Source organism: Ceratotherium simum, chromosome X, assembly GCF_057802395.1.
Source record: "Ceratotherium simum simum isolate JZ-2026a chromosome X, ASM5780239v1, whole genome shotgun sequence".
Classification (NCBI taxonomy): Eukaryota; Metazoa; Chordata; class Mammalia; order Perissodactyla; family Rhinocerotidae; genus Ceratotherium; species Ceratotherium simum.
The window spans coordinates 4,333,750-4,361,503 of NC_141940.1; the positions used below are offsets into that span (position 1 = coordinate 4,333,750).

At 41.3% G+C, this 27,754-nt stretch overlaps 1 protein-coding gene across 1 annotated transcript; it reads right to left on the reverse strand.

Annotated features, from left to right (window-relative positions):
- Positions 1 to 18,472: 18,472 nt before the first annotated feature.
- VMA21 (vacuolar ATPase assembly factor VMA21) lies at positions 18,473 to 27,532 on the reverse strand. The gene is made up of 3 exons (XM_004443182.3): positions 27,367 to 27,532; positions 23,200 to 23,309; positions 18,473 to 22,340 (listed from the first exon to the last, which is right to left on the reverse strand). Exons 1-3 carry the CDS (start codon positions 27,417 to 27,419, stop codon positions 22,198 to 22,200), a joined length of 306 nt encoding a protein of 101 aa, XP_004443239.1. The 5' UTR covers positions 27,420 to 27,532; the 3' UTR covers positions 18,473 to 22,197.
- Between the last annotated feature and the right edge of the window lie 222 nt (positions 27,533 to 27,754).

A 27,754-nucleotide genomic window follows, 5' to 3' on the forward strand; every position in this document is an offset into this window, starting at 1 on the left:
AATGTGCATAACCTCTGATCCAGCAATTTTCATTCTAGGAATCTGTCCTAGGGAAGTAATTATGGATATGCAAAAAGATTTAAGTGTAAGGATGTTCATCATAGTTAATAATAGTGAAAATTTTGCAACAACTTAAATTACCATAATAGAGAATTGGTTAAGTAAATTAGGGTACCCCATACAATGGAATGTTATGGAGAAGAATATTTAATGACATGAAAAAATATTCATTGTGCATTGTTAGTTTTTTTTTAAAGGAAGCAACAAATCAGTCACGATATGAGAACATTTTTAAAGCATTTGTGTATACACATAGATGATAGACAGATAGACTGAAAAGATATACTTCAAATGTAAGCAATGGTTCTCTCTGGTGGTGTCATTACAATGTTTTTTTTTTTTCGCTTTTTGGAAATAGTAATTGTTTTCTGCAGTGAATACATATCTTCCATTAATATGGAAAAAAATGGCATATTTTAATTTTTGCAAAAGGCTCAGCCCAGGCATCAGCGCCTCCCAGAAGCTTCCCCTAATCCCTGATTTTGCTGCTCTCACCCTCCAGCCTGAGTTAGCTGCTTCATTCTCACACGCCCAAAGCAACCTGTCCATACCTCCTTTGGTGCGCTTTCCATGTAGCATTGGCCTAATTGTCTATGTCTCTGTCCCTCCACCTCTCACTGTACTCAGATGGTGCCATGTCTTATCCATCTCCATATCCCTGTTACCATGTACAGGGCCTGGTAAACCACTGGCATTCAGTGTGGTTTGTTGAATGGAAGTGAATGGCACTGCTCACCTACAGCCAAACCAGCTGGTGTGTATGGGTTGTGTTCCATTACAACTCTGCGAGGCTACCCTGGGAGGAGCAAGGGCATTGCAGATGGTATGGGGTGAGTCAGCTGTGCTTCTGGCCCAGACTCTGGCACCTTCCTTCAGAATGGCTCCAGAATCGAGGAGAGGCCATTGCACAGTACCTATTTAGTGGTTTTCTTAGGGAGAGAACCGAACTGGTGAGATGTTATTAATCCTGCTGTTTAGTTTCAAGACAGTAGACTGACCCACAAATTTAACCTGAGCTTTATTTTGGTAGCCTTTAGTTCTATCCCAGGTTTCATCCATTAAATGATGGCAGGCCAAGCACTTGAGTTGAAGCAGAGATCAAACGAATTCAATTAATAGTGTCTCAGAAATGCACTAAAAATAGTACATGATCCAGTATCTAAGCTGGCTCCTTTACCGCCACCCATACAAACAGATCAGATAATGTTGTATATACAGGCTCTGAAATATGACTGCCCAACTCTGCCAAAGCTTCTACATTCCAAACAGTTATGAGCAATTTAATCGAGATGACAAGCATTTGAGACAAGAACATAAGGCAAGGTTCAGTTATAAATGTTCTTTCCTTACTGAAAAAAATTGGGATTGTTTAATCAGGTCTTGAATTATGTTTATATTACCAAAAGGGAAAACTTACTATTAATGAGGAAGGATGTTTCAAGCTTCTAAGCTTCCTTTCTAGAATAAATGTCACGAAATTAATCAAGGACAAAAGGACCACAGATTATTGATGCCTAAGACTCAATTCTGACGGGATCCATATTAACATCAGAGCAGGGAAGTTTCTTAACATCCGAAATGTGGGGCTGGCTAATGATAGCAATACCCTTTAGTGGCCAGGCAAATTTTCCTCGGGCAAAGGGGCCAAGAAAAATGGTGAGTGTGAGGAGATGTCCACAGATCAGCTCAGGAGCCACGCCTGGGGTGCGTGGGCCTGGCTTGGAGGGCTCAACTCTGCTGTGGCTCTGGTTTGCCTGGGTGACCTCAGGCCTGTCCCAGGCCAGCTCTGAGACTCTGAGCCCTCATCATCAGAGGATTTTGGAATGGACCAGTCATTTTTCCAAGCTCCTTAAAGCCATGAGCTTTCTGGAAAGATGCTCAGGGGCTACAGGTGGATGTAGTGGGTGGGACAGAACGTCGCTCAGCCCCCCAATCCATGTGTGCATGCACATAAGCACACAGACATGTATGCATGCACTTCAGCCAGGGTAACTGTAATCACAAAACTTTCCCTTGATGACCCTCCACATTAAGTTTTGGTAGGAAAAGATATTCTGTTAAAAAAAAAGGAGAAAAGGGGCTGGCCCAGTGGAGTAGTGGTTAAGTTCACGCGGCCAGGGGTTCACAGGTTCAGATCCCGGGCGCAGACAGACTCACTGCTTGTCAAGCCGTGCTGTGGCAGTATCCCATATAAAGTAGAGGAAGATGGGCACAGATGTTAGCCCAGGGCCAATATTCCTCAGCAAAAAGAGGAGGATTGGCAACGGATGTTAGCTCAGGGCTGATCTTCCTCACACACACAAAGAAGAAGAAGAAGAAGAAGATTAAGAAACTTCTGGACTCATAGAGCTCTAAGATTCTATGATCTCTTATGCAACTTTGTTGGTTCCATACACAGATGAGAAGTCAGTGAAAATATGGCTAGCTAATAAGAATTTGGGTGGCAACTTTTTCTTGTTTGCTTTTGCTTTTGATTTTTGGTCGTGTTTGTTTGTCTTTGTGTTTCTTTTCAAAGTTGCCAATTGCCTCCAAGGCTCCTTTGTACAGAACCAAAACAAACTGCTCGGGTAAATGACTGCCTGACACTTTCGTAGTTCTGATTCACTTGAGGTTAGTCACTTTTTCCCCCTTGGGAAGATTCATATTTTTGTGACAAGCACTTTATATTAATTTAAAAAGTGGATTCAGTGATGTCATAATTTCTCACTTTTTTCAGTCCTGAAGCACATAGTCATTCCCTGTAGAGAAGGGGGATGCATTCCTCCAGATAATTACTGCTGTTTATTACGGAGGCAGAAAGAGGAATAATATCTTCTTTTTTAGCCTATCCGTTTAATTCGTAATAAGGAGATTAATAAAAGATTAAGAAATAATGAGGGAGTAGTTATTATATTATGAATCATTCTTTTATTTACTGTTGGTAGGTACTTAGTAAGAATGTCGGACTTTGAAAGATAAGAAGGTCTTTCTGGAAATTTTGTAGCTAATCCCTCATATTTGGTGGCAGTTATGTATCCAGACTTGGCCTGGGGTGGCAGCGAGATTCACTTCTCAGGTTCACAAGATGAAGACAAATGTCAGGCCCACTAGGACTCAGTAGCCATGTAGAAAATATGCGCAAGGCGAACAGAGGGACTGTGAGCCAGAAGAGAGACAGGAGGAAAGCTCAGAACCCTTTCCCTGGAAGAGATGTTTTCCGTGGATATAGAAAATGTTGGGTTTCTTTTAGAGTTTGCTTGAGCAGTGACCAGTGGAAATTGTAAGAGAAAGGTTTCTGCTCACCATCTGACTGCTGGGCCTGCTAAAGTGTTCTGACCTGGGTGTGTCTGTCTGTTCCCAGGCCTGTGGTTAATAAACATTGTTAACAAACAGCTCAGGAGGTAATTGTGCTGTAGCTGGAAGGGTAATGAAATGGGTGCAGACTCGAAGGTGGTTCTATTAGAGCCTCATATTTTTAAATTACAGTTATTTTCTGCAGAATGTAGCCTTTGAGTGAAACCTGTGATTTCACAAAGTGAACCATGCTAGCATCAAGAGTGGATTTTCATTTTGTTTGGGTACTTTTTCCAGAATCAATTTTAAAATCAGCACTGTTAATCAGCAAATAGGAATAATAATCTAAATAATGGCACCTTGAATTTACGCCTCGCAGCACACAAAACAACTTACAGGTGTCGTCTGGCTGGCCTTCGTACAAATCTGTGTGCAACAAGCGAGTATTGTCTCCACTCACCTATGAGGATGAGGACATTAAGGCACAAAGTAATTATGGGAATTATCCCAAAGCGTCCCTCGGAAATTGTGATATACTTTCCCTAATGTTATTGATTTCCATGAGACATGCCTTTTGAAAATGGAAAAAATAAAAGTGGACCCAAATTGTCTCCCTCTAGCTTCAGTCCCTGGGCACTATCCACCCTTGTATTTCTGAAATTCAAGAAAGAGAAATACATCTCTAAGAAGGAGTTTGTTAATGCCTATTGTTTTATAAAACAAATTGAGCAACCTGTGCCCACCTCTATAAATCATCTGTCCACCCTCTCTGTGGGTCCTCCTTCCCTTTCTCTCAGTGAAATTGATAGCAAATTCACTGGAGCAAGGAGCAAAGCATGTCTTAACAAAAGGCAAGGAAATGAACTGGCTGCGTTTCAGCTGTTGGCATTAAAATCCAATGTGTGTGTTGGGGTGGGGGGTCCTTGGGGTTGGTGGGATAGGTAGGAGGGGGATGGCAATATAATTCAGCAGATCTGCTTTGCTGCCTTTCTGGGAAGACAAACCAAAAAGCTTCTTGGACAGTCTCCCAATGCCCACTGCCACCAGAAGAAGCACCAGGTAAACTGCTCACTTGGCCCATACCTCAGAGACAACACACGTTTGTAGCTAAGTCACAATGTTCACATAGAATGCAGGCTCCAAGTTCCCCTTAGTTCAAAGGCAGTCTTCTCAAGTCCACGTAAAGGCATCTCAAATCCTTCAACTGCTCTTCCTTCTGCCGTACTCTATCATACACAAGCCCATTCATTCAGTCATTCCTCCTCTTCCCTATCCCGGTGGGTGGGCATTCAGCAAACATTCATTATGTGTCTGTTGTGTATGAGGTGCTGTTTCCAATTGCTGAAAAGTTTCTAATTATAAAATAACAAGTGGTTGTCAAAACACACATTTACTTCAGGATTTTGTTTCTACTCAGGATGCTCTATCATCCTGCCACACTTCACTACCCAATCTTATGTTGCCCTAGTCTCCCATGGTTCAGATTGGCTGGGATCCTTCCTATTCCTTCAATATGCCAGGAACATACCGTGTTAAATAAAAAAATCCCTTACCCACCCCACCCACCACCACCAAGCTGCCTTCTTTATCAGATGATCACATCCATGCATCAAGAAGCTCACTGCCACCCAAGCCAGACGGTACCAACGTCGGGCACCTTGGAGGATCAGAAAGTGTTTCCTTGCATTGGGCCAAAGTCTACCTTCCCTGACCCATTTACACAACCCCAAACACTAAGATGCCAGTTATCAATGCTGTTGTCAATAAGAACGTTTTTTGTACCAAAAGAAACATGGCAGCTTTCTCCCACGTTAACTCCACATCCAGGATAACTTGTCAAAAAGGTGAGCAATGGATAGTTTTCTTTGTTTGTGTGCTTGTTTTCCTTATTCTTTCTTTTCCTTTCTATATAACTCACATTTAAATTACTCACTGGGGGAGGAATATAAATGAGACTCAGTAGGACCTCATGAGTCATCATTTCAAGGGGAAACAAAGCAGCCTTGCTTCAAAAAGCAATTTAATTAACTTTGTTATGTGCTGTGGAAATAAGCTTTTAGAGATGATTCAAAACACTTATGTACAATTGTCTAAAAATAAGCAAACAAGGCAAATTTCTGTCTGTTTTTTTTTGTATGGAAATATTAAAATAATAGGAAGATATTTTAAAACATAAAATAATGTAAAGTTTGTGTGTAATGTTAAAGAGGGAAAAAACAAAATGGAGCCTTAGCTGCATGTACGTCCAAGGTAAACAAAAGCAAACTTGAGGCCCATGGAAGACGAGGCTCAGTTTTAACAGCTCCGTTCTGACCTAGGAGATGACACACCTTTCATTCCTGCCTTTGAACTTGCCCTCTCTGCATCCCAGTTTTCTTTCTGTCAAATGAGGATGAATCCTGCCGTACTGGTTTCCGGAGTTCAGGATCAAACGGAAAAGTGGGTACGAAAGCATTTTGTAAACTGCAAAATACTGGACTCGTATATGACATTGTTCCACTTACTCATGAATGACTCTATTTCATCAGAGCAGAAAATAATATTCTGAGTTATAAATCTTTTAAGCAAAAACACTGCCTCTACTTTATTTTCTCACCTCTCGATTACTTGGAAATATGGTGAGACAGTGAGGACATTGAGACTTGCTCCTCACCTCTATGCCAAAACTGTGTCTGCCCCATCTCCTGGAATGACACCCGGTTGTCCAAGCCAGAAACCTTGGAGTCCTTCTTGATTCAACTCTTTCCTCTAACATTGAGACTTTGGCTCATCCTTCAAAATATACCCAGAATCCAACCACCTCCACTCCGTGCAACACCCTTGGTCCAAGCCCCCATCATTTCATCATTTCCCTCCTGGATGATGGCACTGGCCGCTGGCCTCCTGAGTGGTCACCCAGATACCCTCTTGCCCCTTCCAATCCAATCTTTTTGTTTTTAAGTTTATACTTGGGGTAGGTACTCTTGCCTATCCATTTGCTGCTCTATATCTTCCTCCCTCCCAACTGAAGCCTTCCCCGCACTCAGGAAATCCAACCACTCCTGCCCTCAGCCCCAGGATGACCATATGACCCACTTCTGACCAGTGGGATTTAAGGTGGAATCTGCTAGGAAGTTTCTGGGAAAGAATATCCTCCCTGTTAAGAAGTGAGAGACACATGAGGCAAGCCCCTCCACCACCCTACCACAACCTTTGGACATTGTCATGTGATACATGATGTTTGGAGCTATGGCAGCCATAGATATGGCAGAGATATGGCAGCCATGCGTATAGAGAACAACCTGGAGCCCCAACATCATCACACTACTGACTTAACCAATCCTGGAATCACTTACCTTTGGACTCTTTTATTAAATGGCAGGTGTCAGCAAACTCTTTCTTAAAGGGCCAAACAGTAGATCCTTTAGGCTTTGTGGTCCGTCTCTATCTCAACTCAGCTCTGCCCTTGCAGTGCAAGAGCAATCATAGCCAATACTTAAACAAGTGGGCATGGCTGTGTGCCAATAAATCTTTATTTATGGACACAGAAGTTGGAATTTCATATAATTTTCACATATCCCAGAATATTCTTCTTTTGATTTTTTTCAACCACTTAAAAATGTAAAAAATATTCTCAGCTCATGGGCCATATGAAAACAGGCAGCAGGCCAGATTTGGCCCACAATAGGCTATAGTTTGTCAACCCTTGATGCGATAATGAAACACCTATCCTTAGACTTCTTTCTTATACTCTTAGTTACAGGCAAGAGGACACTAATTGATACAATAGCCCTTTTCTTTCTTTTTTCTACTTTAAATTTTTATTTTGAAATATTTCAAACACACTAAAAAGTATAGAAAATAATCTAACAGGTGCCTATGTCCCCACTACCCAGATTTAACAGATATTAACATTTTACTATACTTGCTTCAGATAACTTTTTTTTTTTAAATAAAAAAAGCATGACCAAACAACTAAAGGCCAAAGGTACCTGATACCCTGAGGTAGGTGTGTGCTCCTCCAGGCACCCTGGGTACTTCCATGCACTTGTGTATCCATAAACAATACCCCCTATTGTTTTGTGTGTTTTTAAACTTTCAACAAAATATCACACTGTATATAGTCTGTATTCAACTGCCTTTTTCCCCTGAATATTATCCATGTTGATACAGGTAGAGCTGGTTCATTCACTTTTGCCATTGTGTGAATAAGTAACAATTCACACAGCTGGTCCCCAACTGGGGGGAAGTTGGTTGTTTTCTTTGGTTTCCTTCATGCCCAAGGAGACTTGCACAATGGTATTTACTGCAGCACAGTTTGTGTTGGCAAAATAGGGGACACAAGCAAAGTATCCCATCACTTCTTCCCACTGTTGGTAAGGGAGCTTTCTAACAATACAGGCTTGGTCATGTTCTTCTCCTTCCGAAGACCTTTCACTGGCTCCCTGTTGCCCAGTCTCCCACTCCCTAATCCTGTGCTTCTGCTGTTACTCTCTACCATTGAAGCTCTGCAGCTCTGCTTCAGCCATATTGAACTCCCTTCCACCTCTGGACATTGGGCACATGCTTTTCCTTTAGCCAAGCATGGCTCTCACAAGGCCTTCCATGTCCTGAGCTTGCCATCTCCCCACCACCAGGCCCTCTTACCCTTTGCCACCCTGACATCACACCTCCTGCTCTACCCTGAGCCTGACATGCCCTCCTCCCAGCTCCAGCCCCACCCCCACTGCCATTGCCAATCCTTTTGCTTTCCTTACCACAGATAGGTGTCACCTCATCTATCAAGCCTTTAGTGACCTTCCCCCAACCCTAGGGGAATCGACTCCTGTGCGCCGCCAGCATACCCCTTGCAGTCATTTATGGAGCATCTCTATAAAGGGAGTGTCCTACCTATTTGCCATTTTCCCTCTCCAGGCTGGGAGCTACTTGCATTCAGGCACCATATCCTTTATGTCTCTCTGTCCCCCGTGGATTTGGCACATGGAAGGTACTTCCTAAATATTTGATGAATTAATATCTGGATGAATGAATAAAATGTCTCATATCTACAGCATTAGCCCCCCAAAAAAATGAACTCAAGAATTACGCAGACTGGGATGTCACTGATGGAATCCAATCTGACTGCCTCTTCCCCATGGATATTTGAAACCAGTAAATCCTGCTATTTATAGCCTCAGAAACTTCACTTCAGCTCGATGATTCAACCAATTATTGAATTGCACTAAGATCTCTTAAAATTTACTTAAAACTATTCTGAAACATAAACAATTGACTCAGTTCTTTACTTTTAGTTCAGGCAGGCTTCTTGTGAAAGTATATAAACTTTTAGAGAGAAAAAATCCATATCTACTAGGAAATGAATTTATAAAAAGAATGACCAGACAGTAACTAGTAAGCTAACCAAGGGATAAAAGAGTTAATATTACCTCCAAAAGGTGATAATTGGCCCCTTATTCACCAGAAGGATCCATTCCACGGATTACACATTAGTGATTTTATTTCTGCTACTTTGGGGGGAAAGACTTTCTTAGTACTTTATACCACAGCAGAAGTTCATACATGGTGTTCCATGAAGTTACGACACTAAATTTCTCATGTCTCTTGTGGAAATCAATCTTGCTGACTTACAAGCACAACACGAATCTAAAAGCATCGTGTTTACTGGAGACCAAGAGGGGCCACAGAAGGGAATTTTTAAAATATCTTAATTTACTCCCTTTAAATCCCAGAGCTTACACACTGGGACCATTTGGGAAAGCAATGTTTCTAAATATACTATACACTTCTTAAGCAGATGGCACAGAATATCATTTAACACTCTCTTGAACACTCAACATTATCCCCAGGAACTCTGTGATACCGAGAGGACTGGCCTGGGAGTTGGAGAATTGAGGTGCTGTCCCAGCTTGTCCATGACTTGCTGTGTGACCTTCAGCAAGCTACTTCTCCTTCCTGGGCCTCAAACCTACAATTAAGAATGAGACTAGATCATCATGAGGTGGTTGGTTCCAGCTATGGGAGCTCTTTATCAAGTTTTCAAAGTACATGTAATTTTATGTTAGTATTTTACAAAAGGAAAATAAGCAGTTACACCCAGTGCCTTCTAGAATTTGGTAGGCTAGAGAGGTGTGGATTAAATTAAACACAAATGACAATTATTATTCTTATTAACTATTGCTATGATATATAATTTAATAAGACCAGGGTATATTGAAATGATAAGCAAACTGTGTCTAATGACTAGGACTTTTTTTGTGTCTGTGTATGAGGAAGATCAGCACTGAGCTAACATCTGATGCCAATCCTCCTCTTTTTGCTGAGGAAGATTGGCCCTGAGCTAACATCAGTGCCCATCTTCCTCTACTTTATATGGGATGCCGCCACAGCATGGCTCTACAAGCAGTGCATCCGTGCGCACCCAGGATCCAAACCGGCAAACCCCCGGCTGCCGCAGCGGAGCGGTAACCAATTGCGCCACCGTGCCGGCCCCACTAGGACTTAGTTTTAATACTCAAACTCCTAGATATTTTTCCCTCTGATGTGCTCATTTGGAAACTGGAAAACAATAATTTCAACACTTTTGTCACTCCAAGTATCCACTTCTACAAGTGCAGACACACAATTAATACATAACCGTAGGGGAATTTGTGTCCACAAACTACGTATAAAAACTATTCCAGAGTGCAAAACAAGCCCCCTAAGACACTGTAAATTACAGATGCGATGACAATTAACAATTAATGCGATGAAAATTACTTTGTGCATTCAAAGCCTGAAGTACTACCAGAAGGGGACAGAGTTGACAAAATAATATGGTCGGGCTAGATTGAATCCACAGGACATATTACAGAAGAGGCCCTTAACTAGCTAGGCAAAGGATGGGCTTGCTCACCACGTGAAGTTAATAAAAGACCCTTTGACCAAGATTTCCATGACAAAGCTCTGCTAATTTTCTCAAGAAGAATCTGCTCCATTGGTGAGTCACCGCCCTTTTACTGGCATTATTCTAACGATATGAGATAGAAGAAAAGGTCACAATTTAGATCAATGCCATCTGTGGATGACAGACTGGGTGAGTCACCAAATGAAATTAATGCTGAAGCGTGGTTACCATTTTTGCTGGATATACTCTCCCCTGATACACTTTACATACAACACATTCAATGAGATATTTCAGGAGAGCTGGTTGCTAGGTTTCAGCCTCATTCAAAGCTCTTCATTTCAGTACAGAAAAGAAATATGGAAAATTCTCAAGATGATACTATTAAATTTACTGTGAGGCAATCAAATGTCTCAGATGTCTGTATATTGACATGGGCCACTCTAGTGACTGATGTAAAATACAAAAATAAAAGAAAGCCAGAGCTGAAAAAACTTTAGAAATCATCTTAGCCATTCTCCTTACTTTAGAGAAGACTCTGAGATTCAGAAAGGGAAGTGCCTTGCCTAAGATGACACATTTGGTGGCAAGATGGGGCCAGAACCCAGATCTTCTGTCTCCTTGACCAATGTGCTTCCTCAAAATCAGGCATTCTTGATTTATATATTTAGTTTGTAGACTTTAGATTTTACAAAATGTTTCTTATTCCTGGCAATGGGAAGCAGCAGCCAAATGAACACGATGATTTAAATTTTTTTTTGAAAAGTTTGTCAGGCTTTTTATTTTTATCAAAATATTTGTTATAAAGATGTGCTTTAACACCTTACCGAAGAAGATATACAAATGGAAAATAAACACATGAAAAGCTCAAAATCATGTCATTAGGGAACTGCAAATGAAAACGAGACCCCACTGCACACCTACTAGAATGGCCAGAATCTAAGACACTGACGACACCAAATAATGTCGAGGATGTGGAGCAACAGGAACTCTCATTCATTGCTGATGAGAAGGCAAAATGGTACAGCCACTTTGGAAGGTGGTTTGGCAGTTACAAAACCCAACATACGTATTCTTACTACATGATCCAGCAATTGTATGGGTATTTACCCAAAGAGGTGAAAATGTATGTCCACACGAAAACGTGCTCACAGATATTGAGGGAAGCTTTGCTAACAATTGTCGACACTTGGAAGCAAGCAAGATGTGCTTCACTAGGGGAATGGGTAAACAATCTGTGGTACTTCCAGACAATGGAATACAATTCAGTGCAAAAAAGAAATGAGCTATCAAGCCATGAAAAGACATGGAAGAACCTTAAGGCCATAGTGCCAAGGGAACAAAGCCAATCTGAAAAGGCTCCCTACTGTATGATTCCAAATATACAAACATTCTGGAAAAGGCAAATGACAGAGATGGTCAAAAGAGCAGTGGCCACCAGGGGTTGGGAGGGGAGGGCACAATAGGCAGAGCTCAGGGGATTTTTAAGGCAGTGAAACTCCTCTGGATGATGCTCGAATGATGGATACATGTCATTATACATTTGTCCAAACCCATAGAATGTACAACTCCAAGTGTGAACCTTAATGTAAACAATGGACATTAGGGGATACGATGTGTCAATGTAGGTTCATCGATTATAACAAATGTCCCACTCTAGTTTGAAATGTTGCTGGTAGAGGAGGCTGTGGCGGGGGTTAAGGGGTATATGGGAACTCTACTTTCCACTCAATTTCGCTGTGTACTTAAAATTTCTCTAAAAAATAAAGTCTATTAAAATTTTTTTAATGTGCTTTCATTTAGGATCTTTTACAACTCAAATATTTTGGAATAGGAAGTTTAACACAGTCCATTGTGCCCGTTTACAAGGGACAGTCTGATAGATTCTCAGAAAATCCACTAAACATTCTTTAGAACATGAAAGATAATGACTTTACCTCAAAGAAGTTGATACTCAGTACAGAGAGAAGATCTCTTTAAGCACCAAAAACCATATGGCATATTCATAATGAAAATAATTAGATATTTAATATACCAATGCTTATTTTGTTAAAATAATTACATGTATTTTAACATGTGATCAGGGTTCAGGAAGCTTGTTCCTTGAGTTCAATGTGACAGTTGAAACATCTGTTGTTTCTGGTTAGAGGGGTTCTGCTGAAACAGCCACCCCAAAGGTCTATGCTAAACCTCTAGGACTGGAGATAATCATAAAGTTATCTGAAGGTTATTATAAGGAGGAGACTGATCATTATTAGTAAAATCAAAGCTAAATGAAACAGATAACCACAACATAAAAATTATCACTTGTTACTATGGAATTGTTACAAATTAAACTTTTAATACATCTGTATTAACAGAAAGAATACATAGCTTCTAGAATGAAAACTACATCTATTTCTGATGTATGAAGAACCATGTGTTCAAACAAAATCAAATATGAATAATGTGCATTCTGTAGAAAGCATTTGTGTTGAGAGCATATATGGGGCCTTGTTCTGGAGGATGCCCTGCTGCCCAGCTGCCTCAGAGGCTCAAGGAAACAGAAAGCATACATTAAAGTCAAACTCAATAGAAAGAATTCTAAAACGGGACATAATATGTAATGACATTCATTCACTCAACACATGCACTAGACACCTATTCTGTGCCAGGCACAGGGCAGGGCGCTAGACATACAGAGCGTGAGCAAAATTGGTTGATGTGATATCTGCATGGAAATGTATGGACCACTAGAGCTCGCCCAGTCAGAAATTGGGAGTGGGGGTCAGGCCGGTTGAGAACTGAATCGTGAGGCTCCGGCTGGAAGTCTCTTGAGCACACCATTGGGCTGTTGGTATTTTGAGAAGCTGGTGATCTATCCAGAGAACTGTGTCATGGGGTTTCAGCTTCTAGGGGCTGCCACATTCCCTGGCTCCTGACTCTCTTCCTCCATCTTGAAAGCCAGGGTCCTTCTCACATCACACCACTGTGACTTCCCCGTGAGCTTCCCTCTTCCACTTTTAAGAACCTTATTAGTTTCTAGTGGCAGCGGTAACAGAGTACTACAAACTTGGTGGTTTAAAACAATGGAAATTTATTCCATCACAGTTCTGGAAGTCAGAAGTCCAAAATCAAGGCATCAGCAGGGGGATGCTTCCTTCAGAGGCTCTAGGAGAGGATCCTTTCTTGCCTCTTCCAGCTTCTAGCAGCCCCAGGCTTCCTAGGCTTGTGACCACATCTCTCCAGTCTCTGCCTGTCTTCACATCACCTTCTCCTCTGTGTGGGTCTGTTTCAAACTCTCCGTGCCTCCCTTTTATAAGGATACATGTGATTGCATTTAGGTTATCAGGGATTGTCAAAGAGTATCCCACCAGGATAATCCAGATAAACTCCTCCTCTCAAGATCCTTAATTTAATCACATACTTTCTCATATAAGGTAATATCCACTCTTTTGACATGTAAGGCAATATTCACAGGTTCTAGGAATTATTTAACTAAATGTATCTTTGGGGTGCCATTTTCTTTGCCTACCACAAGACCCTTGTGATCACATTGGGTCCACTCAGATAATCCAGGATACTCTCCCTCTCTTAAGGTCAGCTAATTAGCAACCTTCATTCTAGATGCACCTTTAATTCCCCTTTGCCAGGTCAGGTAACATATTCACAGGTTCCAGGGATTAAGATGTGAACATCTTTGGGGAGCCATTATTCTGCCTACCAGACTATACAGCATAACTGTTATGGGCCAAAATGTGTCCTCCCAAAATTTATATATTGATGTCCTAACCCCCAGTACCTCAGAACATGACTGTATTTAGAGACAGGGTCTTTAAAGAAGTGATTAATTTAAAATGAGGTCACTAGGGTAGGCCCTAATCCAATATGACTGGTGGCCTTATAAGAAGAGGAGATTAGGACACACAGAGACACAGAAGGAAGACTATGTGAAAACACAGGGAGAAGATGACCCTCTACAAGCCAAGGAGAGAGGCCTCAGAAGAAGCCAACTCTGTTGACACCTTGATCTCAAACTTACCAGCCTCCAGAACTGGGAGAAAATAAATTTCCTGTTGTTTAAGCCACCCAGTTTGTGGTACTTTGTTACGGCGACCCAAGCTGACTAATACAGTAATCTAATCCAGGGAGCTAATCTCCCATCATATTCACAGGCTCCATCCATATTCAAGGGGGGGCGTATACAGGCGTGTACAGTCCACCAGGGATTGGGACTCTTGAGGCTATCTTAGAATTCTGCCTGCCACGGGTGGCAATCCCCACCAGACCCTTTTGCCAAATCAGTTGGAAAAACTGGTTTAACTTGTCTTGCTTGTTCCATTTTACTGAGCTTTCTATTCATTTCCCACTCAACTTTTAATCTTAATTCTAGTTGGTCCAAGGTAGCTTGGGAGGGAGGAGTGAGCAAAGAGTGGAGGCAGATGACTGTGTCTCTAGCTAGAAGCAGCAGAAATACTAGAGAAAAAAAAGGCATGGTGTTCTTGGTCTGTCCTACATCCAACTTGAAGGAAAGAAATGGGATATAGAAATGTGAACAGGGGCCGGCCCAGTGGCGTAGCAGTTAAGTTTGCACATTCCCCTTCAGTGGCCTGGGGTTCGCCAGTTCAGATCCTGGGAATGGACCTATTCAGCGCTCATCAAGCCATGCTGGGGCAGCGCCCCACATAGAAGAGCTACAACTCTACAACTATGATATACAACTATGTACTGGGGCTTTGGGGAGAAAAAAGAAAAAAGAGGAAGATTGGCAACAGATGTTAGTGCAGGGCCAATCTTCCTGGAAGGAAGGAAGGAAGGAAGGAAGGAAGGAAGCAGTGTGAACAGACTTCATTGTTCACAGCCCCAAAACATCTTCATTTTCTATTGTGAAAATTTTTAAAGCAACAAAATCTGGCTATGCAACATATACTTTTCTTTAAACTACGTATTTCTATAGTTTCCACATAGCTGAGAAAATCAGATTCTGTTTCTACTCTAATTTTTTCTGTTTCTGTGCATGTTAACAGGCCAGAGCTAAACTTGAAGATGGTGCTGATAATTGCAGAATCACACAGCAGGGCACTGGCGAGTGTTCCCACCCCGGGTGCCAGGCTGCCTCTCGCCACTATTGTCTGCAAGACATGTCTTAAGTGGGATCCTAGTTGAAGGATTCCAAATGTTTCGTTCTATGAGACCTCATTAAACGTGGAAACCTTAGGTGCCATATCCAAGAAGAGCACACCCAGCCGCACTGCTGCTTTGCTTGTGTACAGGCATAGAGCACACCTCCCAGGTGTACCTGTGTTTCTAAAGAACCACAGATGCTGTGGGGGGAGGGGGGGTGGTTGAGAAAGAGGGTGTGTTTTAGGGCTTCAGAGCAGAGTACAGATTCCTGGGAACAGAGAGCCACAGATACTGAGGGGAGAGAGAATTTGATGACCCTCTAACTGTTTCAGTCTTCTTCCTGAGGCTGAGCTGACAAAATTTGGTACAAAGGGAGTGTGTTGGTACCTTGCCACTTACTAGCGGCCAAGCCCTCATGCAGCCATAAGGTCCTCTGGAGGATGGCCCTGCCCTAGGCCGTGCCCTGTCCTGACACTGACATTTGTTCCCTGCTCCAAGTGCATGCCTCTCATCCCTCTATTCATATCTATGTCTATGTCTACATCTATATCTATCTACATCCATATCCATATCCACAGCCACAGCCATATCCATATCTACATATATATGTACATACTGCATATTGCCTTATTCATTTAACAAATCTGTTGAGCCCTGCAGTGAACATTGCTGGGAGCCTCACCAGCATCAAACTCCTCCCTCAGGGGTGGGCACTGAGTGGTCTAAGTTAACCAGTATAACCCTCAAGTGATTGATTTGGGACTGGGCATTTGTCCAGGCATAAACCCACCAATGCTTGGCATTGCCTGGCCAAAGTGATTGTTTCACGGGTGGGCATGTAACCTGAGTTAGTGCAGACTAAAGCCGATGGGCTTTGTTCAGTGGTTGGATGACTGTGTGTGGTATACTGATGAAGCCCCAGAATGGCTGCAGCCATTTTGTTATCATGAGGAAGGGAAGCCTCAGGATGTCGCCAACACATTGAGGACATGCAGAAAGAGTGGCAGAGAAATGGAGCAGGAATGCTAATTATGCCACGCCAAAGGATTAGCCCCATCTCTGGCCTTTTCCATCGTTTAAGCCAGTTTGAACTGCATTTTCTGTTACTTGCAGTTGACCAAGAACATCCTTACTAAAAGTGCTAGGCACTGGGGATTCAGTGGTGAATAAGACAGTGCCTACCCTCCTGAGCTTACATTTTAGTGAACGGACGTAGATAATAAACAAATAAACAAGATAATTTCATCCAACGTTATGTGTTGTGAGAGCGATAGGGGATTTGCAACTTTCAATTAGGTGGTCAGGGGAGGCCTCTCTGGAAGGTGACACGACAGTTGAGACCTGAAGGGGGAAAAAGAGCCAGCCCTGGAAACATCTGGGGGAGAGGGGACCAGGCAGAGGGAACAGCCAATGCAAAGCTGTGAGGTGGGAGTGAGCATGGGTGGTTTGGGAAACAGAAGGAAGTCCTGCAGGCTAGCAAATGTTGAGCAAGGGGGAAGCAAATGAAATGACTGTAAGTGGTCTCACTTGTAGGCTGCATATGGAGTGTGGATCTTACTCTGACTGAGACTGGGAGCTATTTGGAGATTTTGAGCAGAGGTATGCCATGCTTCTTCGAATATTTTTAAAGGAACCTTCTAGCTGCTTTGTGGCAAAATGACCACATGAGCAAGAGCAGCAGAGAGCAGTCAGAGGCACCAGGCAAGGAGTGAAGCTGGCCTAGACCCAGGTGGTAGCAGTGAAATGGCGAGAAGTGGACCGATACAGGGAGTGTAATTCCTAATACCCATTCCCTCAGGGGATCCGGATGCTCCTTTGGAGGGACGCATCAACTGAGTCTCCAGGCTGTGAGCAATGGCTCCACACCCAAATCCTGTATTTTCTACAAGGGTTAACCTAAATGCATCTTTACTGGGCAAAGCAGCAGGGTGTGTGCCAAATGAAGTGGAAAGATGAAAGATGAGAGCAAAAATATTTGGAGGCAAAGAGTCATACTATTAATAGAGCAGATATGCCTAGGAAACCATTTCCGGTTTTCTCCATTACTTACTTTACTTTTGAAACCAGATTCATTTAAACTCCTGTTAGGTTTTCTCTCTCTCCAAAGACCACAGCAGTGAGGATTTCAAATAAGGGAAAGGCATCAGCGGAGCAGCAGTGGCCATTTCTCAGCACGCCTAAGCTGTTTCTAAGTAAGCTATCCCCTGTACTACAGTTTTCATTTAATATAATTCATTAACAGTGAAGCAAGGTCAATATGGGTGGTCAGGGACCCAGTAAAGTTCTCCTGATGTTAAACCGAACCTTCAATATAGCATCATGAAGGATTCTATCTTTGCCTAATAAAGTGCCTGCTATTTCAGGCCTGCTTTATACAAATATCTTTAAGTCCAGCATTAAAAACATACACACACAATTCTCAAGCTCTAGCAGCAGTTCTCAAATCGGCTGCATCAGAGTATGGCCTGTTACAAACACAGGCCACACCCCCAGAGATTCTGACTCAGTAGGTTTGGGTTGGGTCTGGGCAGTAAATCCTACAAGGTGATTTTAGTGGCTTCTGCAGTGCAACTACACATCTTAGAATCTGTAGCTTTGTATATAAACACAATTGTATATAATCTGTATATTCTGATACTAAGATGTCTCAAATATTTTTTGGAAGTATATAGTATTTATTAATAAGAACTAGCTGGAGCCGTCAGAAGCACTGAAAGGAGCTGGACTCAGTACAATCAACAGGGGGCTAGAGGACAGAGGACCCAGGGTATTGGCAGGAGGGGGTGGCATGCTGGACATTGCCAAGAAGTGATTACCCCCATGTTTAACTAATTAGCCATAAGTATTTCTCAATCCCACTCCTTTAGCAGTATTTGAAGCCCATTCATCCCCAAATGAATTTTTTTTAAAAAGCCACAGGGCAAGGAGCTGCTTTCGTTTCCCCACTGCCACACCAATTCTGACAGGCCTAACGCAGATGGAGTATAACTGGCTCTTCCTGTCTCAGCACCCCTCACAGCCCCCCACCAGTTTGAGCCTCTCTAGTCTACATTTACTGCATAAAAGCTTACCCTTGACAGTTCTGTACATATTCTATACGGTATAAACAAAGAGGCAAACAAATGTAAAAGAATGAAGAGGTTAATAAACTATTAACTGAATCAGGACACATCAAAGTGGCATGACACTTTTTTAATGACAACAGATGGTAAATTTATACAAATTACAGGCTAGAATATAATGAATACAAAATCCATCCAGATAACAGTTAGAAAAGCATCACTTACAAAAGTAAATCGGATTCAAGTGGTCAAGGAACTCAAGCCCCCCCTTTTGATAATTACACACAGCTTTCAACATGGCGTATCTAAACCCCGCCCCTAGTCAGGGCACTATTCAAGACTACAGCATATTCAATGAGCCTAGTGATTTAAAGATTCTAACACTTTTAGCATCGATGTCAAGAGACATCTCGTAACGGGTTCACTATGCAAAACTCAAACAAGAATATGTGAACGTTCTTTGCAAACTGTAAGGTGCTGTGCAGATGTTGTTAGCTATTGCTATTATTACTGTTCAGTGAGATTTCACTGAACTTGCGAAAAAGGAAGACTAGTCTGTGTAACTGACAAATACGAGTTTTAGAACATCTTAAAAGTTACGTAGATATTACTTTCAAGTACACATAGCAACGAAACAGGCAAGGAAAGCTTGGCCAGGAGTGATGGTAAGTTGAGGAATTCCCGACTGTTTTAATGAATACATCAAGGATTAAGCTAGTCATAGATTACATGTAATATTTATCGTTAGGTTCCTAAAGTCCCTGAAAAGAGTATATTTTCCCAGGTGACCCTTCCCCCCTGCAAAAAGGAAAAAGAAATCTTGTCAAGTTATTAAGGTGCTGCTTCAGCCTAGCCCCTGCAAATATTATCTTAAACTTGAGGGTAGGGTCTGAGTTAATGAAGTTGTATTACTCTGGTAGAGGACACAGAGTGCTTGACAGCAGAGAAATCTGCTACTGACCTAAGACAAGGGACAAATTCTGCGCCATAGTTGAATCATTTGTAAAATGGGCCTAACAACAGTCTACAACTTCACTTGAGCATAAAGAAAATAAACAGGAACTTGTCTGGAGACGAGAAATACACATTAGATACATTTAAAATAGGGTTTAAATCCTTTGTTTCATGTACCTTCAGCTGTGATTCACCTCTCTTGGGTACTCCTTTTATTTAACTGCTTGTACTGGCCTCCTTGGGTACTGTAGCTGTATATATAAAATTTATATGAAAACAGAAAATAAACACGAGACAAAGCAACCAGTTGCCTCTTTTGGCAACTGATGAGACTTTTATGATGAAAACAGTCTAATTATTACACTATATTTTTTAGATTCTCATGAAATACAGTATTTTTTAATGGAAAGTAAATTTCTTCAGTAACAACTCAAAACTGAATTCTGCTGTTACATGTAAAATGGCATCCACACGAAGAGCTAATGACATCAGATGCAGTCTACAGCAGACTTTTCATTTTTTAGCACAATGGAGAAAAAACATTATATTCTGGGGGGGGGCAAAATGAGAAGTGAGGTAAGGAAGGTAATATGTAAATCAGTAGCTTGTACTGACACTTGAAGTTACACTTCCTAATTGAGGTTATTATTCTTACAATCAGTTTTAAAACAATAATGAACATATTCCTACCTTAAAACATTTATAAGGGCTCAATTGTAGCTTTCCTTTCTATACATCCTGAAGTATGTACATTGTGCAAGAGGAAATCAGTGAGATATCTTGAGACATAAATCTCTGTGTCAAATACACATGTTATTTCAACAGCAGCAAACTAGTGAGTTAACAGTTAAAACCCTAGGAAAAAATTAACTGGTTTGAAAACAAGCCTATATGGTAATAATTGTAAATATCAACCCTAGCATCCATTGCTAACTTTCAAACACTTGGTACTTTTTCCAAAAGAATTATAACTGGTTTTGCATAAATCTCTGGTCTAAATACTTGCAGAAAAATACCCATAGTACTATCTACTCAGCAAATGTCTGAAATCAAACCAAATAATCTAACACTGCACATTAATATTTTACAAATAGCATAAGATCCCAAAAGTACAAGAAAAACCTTGGCATTGTAGAAAAAGAAATTAGGTGGACAACAATTCTAAGTATGACAAGGCATCTAAAGTGGGGGACCATCTAGCAATCTACCACACAGTACCCCAGACTCAAACTGGCATATTCTACAATTTTATGTTAAATTTGTACAACTTTATACTAAAACTGTAGTTGTTTTCAAGAAACACTTTAGAGTAACTGCTTAAAGAAGATATTTAAACTGTAGACATCTAATATAATAAAAAATAGTTCTACAATAATCTTTTATTTTTTCCTCAACAATTAAATAAAACAAATGCTACTTGCCTTTTTTAGCCCTAACCATCTCTCTATTACTTTAGTACAGTTCCACAATAAGACAAATAGAGGCGAACAAACAAATGAGTAATGGCAAACACAGCAAGGGCCGTTGTATCAGGAATTATCAATAACAGGACATTTGATCAATGAGTTATCTAGGTAAAGGAGTGAAGGTAGAAGGTGCTTTTTTAGAAAATGGCCAATAATCACTCAACTAAAAAAATGCAAACAGCTGTCACGTAAAGTTGGCAGAATTTGAACTTAAACCAAACTTTTAGTGCATATTGAACAAGCATTAAGAAATGCACACAGGATATAAACCAAACTAGTAGTTATCTCCAGATGGCAACATTACAGGGAATTTAAATTTTCTTCCGGTTTTAATACTTATTTTTCCCAGTGTTTTTTTAGATTGCACACAAGTATACCAAGTGGCTGGAAAGAACACAGACTAAGGATACTAAAGTAAAACCACAGGGTCTTTTTCTATCAAAAAGGACCTCAAGGATTATCTAAGTATATATATTTGGGATATAACAGCTCTGATTAAAAAGACTAGATTAGAATTCCCAAGGAGAATACTTCCTGGGTGATAAAAATAATCTATTTTCAAGATTGTTTACACTCCCTAAGTATGCAAAAATGAACTCATTTAAATGCAAATTCCTATCGTGTACATTATAAAAAACTAGGAAAAACAATTTAAAGGGAGTGTACATAAACCTAACTTCATTGTTGAATGACAGAGCAAAGCAGATCATTAGAGTTGGTCTGAAAGCACAAGGCCGGCCTGCAAGCAGCCTCTAGGAAGCAGGCCGCGTACCCAGGCAGCTAGCTCTTTGCTTTGGGATCTAGATCCTTCAATAAACCAGTCCTTTCATATGAATGAGTGTGATTCAGCCTAGTTTCCCCATGAAATAATGTAACGAAAGATTACTATTGACTAGGGATTACACTTCAAGCGAAATTTCTCAGTGACATTCAGATTAATTCCAGCGTCCACAATTTAAACAATTTTGCATAGGAATTTACAACCCCAAATCCAATTACTTGGTATTCAAGAGCTGGGGAAAGAGTTCCAGAGAAAAATAAAGTTTAGATTTGCTTCACTGTGTACAACGTAATATATCCAGAGGAGTAAAACTCAAAACCAACCAAAAGACAAAATGCTATAAAACATCTTTTGTTTTAAGATAATCACATTCTTCCCAGAATAATGTGTAAATAATTTAACATACTTATTTGAACCAATTCAACTTTTCCACATTCTCATTTGCAAATGAGAGACTCATACCGTTAAAATTGATGATACAAACCACTGTATTAGAAGGATCAAAATTTACACTAGTCAAACGTGACTCCTTAAGATTGATTTTAACAGGTTCTTCAACTTTATTGAAATCATCAATATCCCAGATGCATTTGCCATTTTTAAAAAACAATTTAATGCTATCAAAAGGTGATGTTCACTTTAATCCTGTTTGCCTTCACGCCACTGTCGTGAGCCTTCATTCCAGGCCACATAAACAAAGAGGGCCAGCACCACGTGGACGGCGACCACTGCAACAATAGCAGCATAAAAATAGCTGTCTCTATTGGACATCCCAAAGGCTCCTATCAAAAGAAAAAAAGTTTCCATTTTATTCCAAAATTTATCAAAGTACAAAAAATAAAGCAGACTAATTTTTTTTAGCTATAGATTTAACTAGTCAGGCAGTTAAAAAGTAATACTTTGGGTGTTGATAAACCAAGTATTCAGTTAAAGATCTGAATACCTTCTATACATGAAGCACATTATTTATTTATTTATTTGTTTGTTTGTTTATTTATTGAGGAAGATTAGCCCTGAGCTAACATCTGTTGCCAATCCTCCTCTTTTTGCTGAAGAAGCCTGGCCCTGGGCTAACACCTGTACGCATCTTCCTCTACTTTATATGGGACGCTGCCACAGCATGGCTTGACAAGCAGTGCGTCTGTCCACGCTGGGGAATGGAACCCTTGAACCCTGGGCCACCTAAGTGGAGCACGCGAACTTAACCACTAAGTCACCGGGCTGACCCCATGAGGCACACTATTTTGAATGAAAACCATAATTATGACTTAATCTAAGGACGTCAACATAAAACAGGGGACTTTATTTTCTCTTCCCTCCAATGTCTGCCACCAAGGGTACATTCCCCCAAATTCCTCCTCCCATGTCAGCCAACTCCAAAGGGATATTAAAAGAAAGGATCTGCAAACTATTTCACAGAAAGCCATAAATGCATATGATGGCAAGATGAAATAAGTGAGTGATAGAAAAGTTCATTTCATTAAGTAAGACTCATTATGAGCAACATGATTTTTGGAAAACAAAACTGACAGAGAAGCAAAATTAAGAATACCCAGTTTACAGATATAAGGAGGTCATAAAAGCTTAGAATCTTAAATACAGTAAGGGGGAAAATGTCTTGTTTTTATGGTCTAGGATTACCTTCAAAAACATAAGATTTAGTTGTGAAATATAATCCAATAGGCACAGTGATCATTAAAGCTGTGAAGAACAGGAGCGTCTTCAGGGTGGATGCTAACGAACTTTCATTTCTGGAATAAAGTAAACAGAGAGAAAATCAGAACCTGTGCAGCCATTTCCAACTGTTCTTGTATTCATAAGCGCTATAAACACCCACAGAGAAGATGCTGGAAATCCTGCCCCTGCCCTGGAAGCAGTGGCCCAAGGAAGAAGAGCAGAGTCAGGGATTCAAAATTGGAAGATCCTAGAGACCTAGCTGTAGGTCCACCTCCGAGAGACTGTCATTCAGATTCAGTGTGAGAGGGAGTGTCAAAGTGTGAAAGTGGTTTGTAACCTCCAAAGCGCTATGCAAATGGACACTGTAATTACAGAATTCACAACGGAGGGAGCGAGAGAGGATACACAGAAAACAACAAATGAACATTCGTTCACAAAGCATCCTATCAATGGCTAGCTGAATACAGTACAAACAAGGTATGAGAATCTCCAAAGAAAAATCAACTAGAACAATCTGAGATGCAGCTGAAAGAAACATACTCAAATTTCTTTGTAATTAAATTGCTACAGTACAACTGAGATGGCCTTCATGTAACATGGATGCATTAAAAGTTTGATGTCAAAACACTTTCTATTCAGTGAATTCTATTTGTCCATAGACTATTTTAAAATCAAGGAAACAGTCCAGTGGAAAAAGTTTTGTTCCAGAATATGATAAAACTATTCTGAAAAATGCAATCAAGATTTTAAAATTATATACTTAAACAAGTCTGATAAACTGTTACTTAAAACATTAACAATATAAAGATTAATATAATAGCACAAACAAAACTGGGTAACAAAAATGTCCAAAAATAGGAAAATGATTTCACCAATGATGTACATCACTATACGGAGACGTCAAAAAGAATTTTGACGATTACTCAGAACATATTCAGGTGACAAATGAACAAGGAAGATCACAATGTATTATGTATGTCAGGGGTCTTCAAAATAAGGCCTGAGGGTCCACCGCCTATTTCTGTAAATAAAGTATACTTGGAACACAGCCACACCTGTTGGTTTATGTATCCTCTAAGAATGCTTTGGAGCTACAAAGGCAGAGCTGAGTAGTGGCGCCAGACTACATGGCCCTCAAAATCTAAAATATTTACTATCTGGCTCTTTACAGAAAACTCTGCCAACTCCTGATGCATACTATTCCAATTATGTTAAAAATGTGTGCACGTGAATAACGACTCCAGATTAACATACAAAAATAAAGTTTTACCCCCATTTTCTAAATGTTCCTTAATGCTGTTTTACTGACTTTTCAATAAGTAGATATATGTCAGCATTTGTCCTATGCATTGTTACAAAGGAGCAACACTACTGAAAGTGAAGCTGTAGCATACTTCCAGCAACCCTGGACACACACATATCTCATATATCATAAAAGTGGTAAGCCCTATAGCTTTAATCATTTAGTTTAAGGACCTTTTTTTTTCCTTAAATCTAACCATCCTCAGACTACCTTAATGCACTTCTAACTTTATGCTCACAGTCAACACTTGAACTTAATTCTCCTGTTGGTAATCCTCAGCTAGAGGCTCTGGTTTCTATCTGTATCTTCAGGAAGGAGACATCTCAGCCTTCAAGGTCCCCCAAAAGTAGTCTCTCCTCCAGGCACCTTTCCTGATTACACCAGCTGGAAAGATTCATTGCTCTGAGATCCAATCACTCTTAGTTCATACCTGTTATTATGGCACTTAATGTGACAGCTGGCTTCCTAGATAGTCCTGCACATTTCTCTGTATTCCCAGAAAATCTAGGCAAAGGAGTTCTTATAACTGTGTATACAATTAGCTGAGAGGTTTCTGGCAGCCCAGAAAGGAAGGGAACATCTCAAGTTTATATCAATGCTCTACAAACCTTTTTGACTGTGCAATCCATCATTAGATAAAAGTTTTGAGCACATACCCCCATATAGGCATATTAATTTTTAAAATAAATTATCTATACGTATATTACTGATACATTCTTTAAAATATAAAACATGCAAAAACAGATACTAAAAAGGATAAGGTTAAAAATAAATTTGTGTAGAAGTTCTAATACTTTCAATGGATCATTTTTTAACATATCCCACTTTGGTGATCACTGAGCTATCCAATTTTCATCTAATACACATAAGCTCCCTTAAACTGTTTCCTAGTAGTAAATTTTTAGAGGAATTTATGGTGCAATCTCCATGAAGAATATGAGTGTCTGCAGTAATTCTATAAAAAATACAAAAAGTCAGTATTTGGCCACTTCTTTTGTGGACCCCAACAAAAAACTTGACCTTCAGGGTGTTTCTATGGTGAGTTAAAACATGTGTTTTAGGTATGCCAAGTTCAGATGATCTAACTTATAAAGAAACAAAGCATGAGAATCTACAGAAAGGGAGGGTTCACTGGTTCTCTTGTTCTTTAGATTGTTTTTCTTGAACATCTATTATCTGGCGTGGCTTTGAGAAAAGTTTATTATTGAAAAGACAATATAATACCATAAAAATGTTTTAAAGCAAACAAAATCACTTACAAGCCCACCATCCAAGCACAATCTTTTTTTTTCTGCATGTTAATTTCTAGCCCCACACACTCTACAAACCAGCATATTTTAACAATCTGTGGCTTATCTTCAACTCCTTCTCACTTCTCTCTTTACCTTAAGCTCCAAAAATCTAACTTTTATTCTGGATTGCGACCTCACAAATATTGGACTAAGTATAAAGTTAAGCATACAAACTTATGAAAACTAGCAAACTTCCTTTAGTGTTTATAGGACATTTTCTCCTCGGCTTCCAGCCATAGCCCACTGCAGCTGGCAATTCTGCCAGCTTGGGTATAACCGGTAATTTATTCTAAAACAAAGCAACTGATGTCATTCAATTGATTTCTTCTCTGTGTCTCTGATTGGGTGATACTGAGACTTGTTAGAAATGAAGAATGAGAAAATCCAGAATTAAAGTCAGCCTCACACAAAAGGAAGAATTCAGGATGAACCTTATTGTGCCCCCACTCTAAAACCACCTAGAGTTTACCCACTTCATATAAACTTCTGCAGCAAACACTAAGCAGATAGAGCTTACCACCATTCCCTTTTGCGGCAAGCAAGACTTCCACCGAAAGGAGATTTCACTGCAAATTCCATTAGGAAACACCAGAATCAGTCTAGGAGGGCTATACTGTATTCTAAGTGTACTTAATAAAAATATCTGTTGGTATGCTCACTAGCAACCTGTAATAAAAAACACCTACATTGACATTGTGAGACAGTGAAAAAGATCACCAGCTTTGATCAAAAGCCAACTTCAACACTTACTAATAGTGTGGCCTAACTGTGTGATCTAAGGCAAGTCACTTATCCTGAGTCAAGTTCATCTTCTTTAAAATTAGGAAACTAAGCACTTTCTTAACTCTGATAACGTATGTAATAAAGCGCCTAAGTCTAGCCTGGTACACAGTAGGTCATCATTAAATGATAGCCAAATCCTTCTCCACCCTCTTGCCCACCGAGGTATCATTGGCTAGGCTGGTTGGCCGGAACCACCTGCTGTCTCTTCATATTCCTTCTACTCAGCCCCCAGCCTCCAGCCCCCATCCTTCTGACTCCCCAAATGAAGCATTCTCAAACCAGAGACAGCCCCTACTCCCTTTCATTCGTTCATTCATACAGCAAGCATTTATTAAGCCCTGATGATGCAGGCCCTGTAAGGGAGACGGAGATAAAGAAGGCCAGGTTCTTGTCCTCCGGGAGCTCACCCTGCAGCGGGGAGAGAGATTGCAAATAGCAAGATCGCAATATAGACAACAGCAAAAGGAAGTGATAGGTCAGAAGCATGAGCTGAAAGCCTGCCGACCCATCCCCCATGACCTCGGGTCACTTGTTCCCGAGCGAAGGGTCGGGGGGCCGGGCGTGCAGATGCTGCAGGTCCCAACCTGCTTCCCCTCTCCCCCACCCCGCAGCCCGGCCCCGAGGGTCCAGACCTCACACCCAGCGCAGGCCGGCCCGTGCGGCTCGGGCCTCCCCTCATGCCCCGCTCCAGGCCCGGGCCGGCCCGCCTCGCGGTGGGGGCCCCTGCCTAGCCCGGGCCCCGCTCGGGACTACCTGAAGTCGGGAGGCTGCAGCGCATTCAGAGCCGCTTTATCAAGGCGCTCCATGGCGTCGCCGCGCCCGCAGCAGGTGTCAGCAGGCGGGCTAGGCTCGGCGGCCGCGCTGACTCGGCTCCGCGGGCTACCGCTCGGAGGTCCGCACCGGAAGAGCCGGCGAGCGCCTGGCGGCGGGAGGCAGCGCGCAGGCGCGGCGCGCCGCGGTGACGCGAGTCTTTCGCGGGCGCAGGCGCGGACGCGGGCGCTCACGTGACTTACCGGCCGGGGCTCCGCGGCGTGCGCCCAGCCAGGAGTGGTCTGGACTCAAGGAGCAGGCCGGGAGAGTAGCCCAGCCGCTCCACGTTGAGCCGGGACTTGCCTCGCAGCATGGTTCCCTGGGGCCGGCG